General features: G+C 43.4%; 1 protein-coding gene across 2 annotated transcripts; it reads left to right on the plus strand.

The window, feature by feature from the left end:
- Nucleotides 1-2,292: 2,292 nt before the first annotated feature.
- LOC128193589 (uncharacterized) lies at nucleotides 2,293-4,571 on the plus strand. Of its 2 annotated transcripts, none has more exons than XM_052867371.1 (2): nucleotides 2,293-2,378; nucleotides 3,354-4,571. In XM_052867371.1, the coding sequence occupies exon 2, from the start codon at nucleotides 3,396-3,398 to the stop codon at nucleotides 4,380-4,382; it is 987 nt and encodes a 328-aa protein (XP_052723331.1). In that variant the 5' UTR covers nucleotides 2,293-2,378; nucleotides 3,354-3,395; the 3' UTR covers nucleotides 4,383-4,571. The 2 variants fall into 2 exon arrangements, with proteins under 2 accessions (XP_052723331.1, XP_052723332.1); XM_052867372.1 differs by having other exon boundaries at nucleotides 3,391-4,571.
- The last annotated feature ends 840 nt before the right edge of the window (nucleotides 4,572-5,411 follow it).

Here is a 5,411-nt window from a genome sequence, read left to right on the forward strand (position 1 = left end):
AGGAGTACTTCAACAACAGAACGCTGCATTAGTGCAGCAGATTACGATCGTTTTACAAAGTTTGGAAGCCGCACCTGCCATTGATACAGGCTCTATAAGATCTAAGCACATACAATCAAATGCATCAAATGGCATAGGAAATTCAGATGTGGCAGTGGGAGTTTCAAGGTTAGAATAAACCTGTATTGACTCATAAAAATTGTCTTCAGCAACAATAACGGAATCAATTGAGTCAGCACATTGCACAAAATTATCATCAAAACTGTGATCAGGCTCAGTGCACACATCATAAACAGCATCAGGTATATCAATTTGTTCTACGTGAAAGACTGAATCTAAAATGTGAGTGTGTGCAGGCATCAAAATAGCAGTATCAATGGCAGGTTTTATGGGTTCAACTTTAACTAGATCAAAAGCATTAAAATGAATTTGAACCTCATCAATATTAATTTGAATATTTAGTTCAGAGAAAACCTGTTTTCTTGATTCACCAGCTACCTTTTCAGGTTCATTCCTAGCAAACTTTGCTGCTACCTTCCACATGTGTGCCATACAATCTGGAGAGTATGCATCTTGTTGCCCTGATTCACCAAATTGAGGTTGCCAAGGTTGACCTGAGTCTTGATAAAACTGTGGTGTGGAGCTCACAATGGCTGAAGTGGTTTGACTCTCAAAAGTTTGAAACTCAATGGCAGCAGGTGTGCCCTCTTCCTCTTCAGATCTTCCTGTCAGCTTGTGGACAGCAGCTACCAACTGAGCCACTTGATTGGTCATCCCTTGAAGTTCAGAAGCTGGATTTCCCTGCTGCAATTGGTCACAGAGTTGGTCCTGCCATGGCTGCTGTGACATCCGAGCACTGACGAGGGCGGGGAGTGACGCCGGTGCAAGAGGCATGGTACAAGGGGCACAGACAAGGAGCGGCTCCTGGTAGCTTCGAATGGAAGGGGTACATGGACGAATCGAACATACACCGAAATGAGAGGGATCTGGAGACTGTGTAGGTATGGGACTATACAGTTGAAGGATAGCTTAAAGGGATTGATTTGGCTACTCATATCACCAAATGCATTTGCTTTTCCAGTGTGCTTTGTCCTCACTCGCATACTTTCTGGGAAAACTTCCCAGAAGGTCACCCATCCCAGAATTACTCCAAGCTAAGCACGCTTAACTATTATGAGTTAGGCTAAATCATACAATCATGCTCACTATGGAGTCATGTATGTGGAGTCACAAAGTCTAAATGAGATTTTTTTAAGAATTTAAAAAAGCTAAAAACAATATTTTTTTTAATCGTTGAACTCAACTCTGACTCGAGAAGACATCTCGGTCATGCACGCCCACCTTGGGGTCGTTTAATTCCAAAAAGGAATTACAATGTGCAGAGCTACGAGTTCAGCTCATTTTCAAATCAACACACACAAGAAATGCTCGCACATCATCGATCAAGAACACAGAATTAAAGGAAAAAAATCAAGATTACAGAGTCACCAAACATAACACATAACATCAAGAACAATAGTTGTTTCGGTATGAATTTAGTGGGACCGAGATACTAACCTGGCAGATGCAACTTTGACACTGAACCGGACGCTCGCTCTCTCCGTATTTCTGATCGTTCGGTGGTCCTTTATCTTTTAACGCTCGCTCCTTCTGCACTTCGATCGTTCAGCAACTTTCTAGTCTCCAACCGAGAGGAGAGGTACTGCAAAGGTACTCCGACGCTCAAGTTAGGCGAATTTTAAACGAACCGTAGTTCTTGATTGAATACTTTTTGGCTGTAAACAATCTATTGATGTAAATATGAGCGTGAATAGGACTTACCTGGCCTTGCGATCCTGACTTTGTATTTATAAGTTGTTTTATGGACATTAAATTGGCATAAGCCCGATAAAATATAAACAGAATAAAATATAAACTTATCCTAACCGCTTAGATTTTAATCGCGTCATATGCGAACATTTTATCCTTCGCTGGATTCATTAGCTTAGTTATAGGCTTAATAGTAGCCCAAGTTGTATTGACCAATAATATCATACCGTACATAATGTCTTCAAAGTCCGAGTTAACCGTTGGTCTTATGTATTTGGGTTAACTATAGGACTGTAAGGTGGTTGTTGTTATGAGGGCTTCGTGTTACGCACCGTTTTGGGTTTTGATTTTCCCGCCTCTGGGTAGTGGTAGAGTCTCGAAAGTGGGACCGTTGGATTCTTTCTGATCCTACGGAGAGAAACGATTGGCGTTTATATCAGTTTTCCCCTCGTTAATGTGAAAGGATTTTTTGAGGAACCTGGTTAGCGCAACCGTCATTTCTACCCCATTTCCTCGACAAACTTCTTCACTTCTCCTTCTTCAGCATTTCCTTTGACATTTGCACACAGGTAACTCATGGACTCTTTTTCCTATTCAGATTGTTCTCCCGCATTTGTTAAGAAAAGGGGGAGCGACAACCAGGCTGAGGCACCAGAGGGTTCTCCGATTAGGGCTCAGTGTGAGGTTGTCTCCATACTTTATGGCGAGAATGCCTTTGTTTATGGTGGTGTTGTGGTGGAGGAGCCCGAAAATCTTCCCTCCTCTAGCGGGAGTAACTATGAATGGACTTCTCGAGATGTAAGTGAATTTCCTAGTGTTTTCGATAGTAGGGCTGTGCTGTTGAATTGGGCAAACGATAGTTGTATTCTTAGAAATCTCAACTATGGCTCTTGTGTTAAATTAGTTGCCTGTGAGGAAAATGAGAGAGTCTTCTATGGTAAAGAGAATTCTAGAGACGATTTTTTCTATGTTTACTCATATCTGTTTTACGATATATACCTTAGGTTTCCTCTAAACGTTTTTCAAATGGATGTTCTAAAACCCTTAACGTCGCCCCCACACAGTTACATCCAAATAACTAGGGGTATATACAGGCGTTCGCGGTTATGTGCCAAGTCTTAGCCATTAACCCCACGGTTGCCCTGTTTCTTTATTTTTTTAGGACTCGCCCGATTGGAAAAAGGGGTTGGGTTTCTCTAATTTCCGAGTCTGGGAACGCAATTTTGGAATTATACGCCCAATCCTTTAGAGGTTTCAAAAACCAATTTTTTAGGGTGTCCATCACTGAATCAGGTCGCTCGTTCTTTTTCAACGAGGATAATAGTCCCAAGTTTCCTTTGTATTGGACCCAGAACCCTAGGAAGCTTACCTCTTGGTCGAAAGAAGATATGACACATATCGAATTGGAAGCTCTGAGTGTTATGGCTGCGTTGTCTCGCCCCTTTTCTTCCAGAAAGATTATCAACTGCCTCGAGTATGACGATATGAACTCGAGGGTATTTGGTATGTTCTTTTACTGAGCACTTTGAATTTTATTTTTGCAGCATTGACTTGGTATTTGTTGTGTTCTGTTGCGTATAGCTACTATGGGTAAAAGATCTCCCCTTAACTGTTTTGCCGCTGCTGACGCCAAGAAGAATAAAGGGGGAACGTCGGCCTTGAGGACTATCAAGAATCCTATCCATGTCGATGATGAACCGCCACCTTCTCCCGAACGGCCACTTTCAAGGAAACGAAAGGCTGTCACCGGTGGAGATCAGAAAGCTTCCGATAAGGGGAAGAGTATTGGAGGGGTGGTCGACCCGCATGCCGATCGCGACATTCCGAATGGCGTGTGGGATGCGGCCTTTAACCTTGGCCATAAGATCGAGTTCAACTTTGATTTGGCTGAGCAGAAAGTCATGGAAAAGACTTCTGAGCAAAAAATGGCGGATAACTGCTTAGAATTTGCCTGCCGGGCGGCAGTTGCTGCCTGGAACTTAGCGTATGCCTCCAACCAAGGTAACTTGGTCACCGAGCTGGAGCGTTTAAAAACCGAACACGCTAAGTGTGAGCAAAGCCAGAAGGAATCCGAGGAGATGATAGTGAAAGGCCGGGAGATAATGGAGAATCTGCAGAAGGATGGTGTTGAGATGAAAAAGGTCAAAGACCGGCTTGCAGCTGATCTGGAATGTTCAAAGAGAGAGAATGAGGAGCTGAAGAAAAGGTTGATAACTTTGACTGGCGAGAGGGACGCCTTGCGCCAGACCATTACTGAAAACCAGGAGTTGCAGGATGAGATGACTGATGCTATCATCCTGGAACATACCAGGGGCTTTAAGAAGGCGCTAAGGCAAGTGTCCTATATTTTGAATGTGTGTACTGAAGGAGTCAACTTCGAAATTCGGAAGGACGTTTACCAAGGAGAGTTGGTTCCGATAGACGTCATTCCTGCCGGGTCATTTCCAGATGACGAGCCTGTAGGGACGCCCACCGAGGCAATGGCAACAGAGGAAGCTGCTCGAATCGAGACACCCGAGGGGAATTCAGGGGTTCCTGCTGTCGAGGATGCCCCCGTCGTAGACCTTGTATAGAATAGATTTAACTTAGACATTCTGACATTTTGTACTTACTATTCTTAGGGTTGTTTGCTGCGTGTATGTCGTCATTTGGTACTTGTCGAAACTTTATGTTCTTATACTTGAATGTTTATAGGATCGCTATACTTGAATGTTTATAGGAACGCGCGTTATTTGTAATCATATGATGAGTGCCTTTGTTGACGTTTATATCACCTCGTTACATGCGTTGACCCTAGGGATTTCATCCCTTAGTTGGATGCGTCCGGATGCTGCCTGTCCGTCAACTCGGGTTCTCGTTACCCTAGGAATTACATAGTTGGACGCATTTGGAAGTTGTCTAATCCGTCAACGCGATCGGGTTCCGTGACCCTAGGGATTACATCCCTTTGTTGGATGCGTCCGGAGGTTGTCTTATCCGTCAACGCGATCGGGTTCTGGTGACCCTAGGGATTACATCCATTAGTTGAATGCGTCTGGAAGTTGTCTTATCCGTCAACGCGATCGGGTTGTAGTGACCCTAGGGATTACATCCCTTAGTTGGACGCGTTCGGAAGCTGTCTTATCCGTCAACGTGATCGGGTTCTTGTAACCCTGGTATGGAAACCTTTCTCATTGATTGGGTGCCTCAGCACGAACGGTTCTCTTTCGCCCGCTCTTGTAGTTTGTATGCAAGATGTGATTATCTGCACTGTAAGACATATCAAAAGTCCAGACCTTTCGGTCGAGATATAACTGCTTTAAAGTCCTGTGATCTGCTAGATATATAATATCAAAGATATAATTGCGACCGATCGGTCGAGATGTAACTGCTTTAATGATCCGCAAGATGTATAATATCAAAGATATAATTAAGACCGATCGGTAGGAATAACTTGCCGCTGCCTTAGTGCCTTGTGACCTGTAAGATAATATCAAAATATATGCTAGACCGCTCGGTCTTTGTTAGACCGTTCGATCTTTGATTGGACATTTGAAGTATTCATGAGGATGTGTCATAGGTATAGGTGCCCTATTGTCTTGAGACCTGCAAAATAAAAAGAT

Source organism: Vigna angularis, chromosome 8 (assembly GCF_016808095.1).
Source record: "Vigna angularis cultivar LongXiaoDou No.4 chromosome 8, ASM1680809v1, whole genome shotgun sequence".
In the NCBI taxonomy this organism is placed as follows: Eukaryota; Viridiplantae; Streptophyta; class Magnoliopsida; order Fabales; family Fabaceae; genus Vigna; species Vigna angularis.

Coding starts and splice junctions, on each gene's coding strand:
- LOC128193589 (XM_052867371.1), top strand. CDS start 3,396: ATGGGTAAAAGATCTCCCCTTAACTGTTTTGCCGCTGCTGACGCCAAG.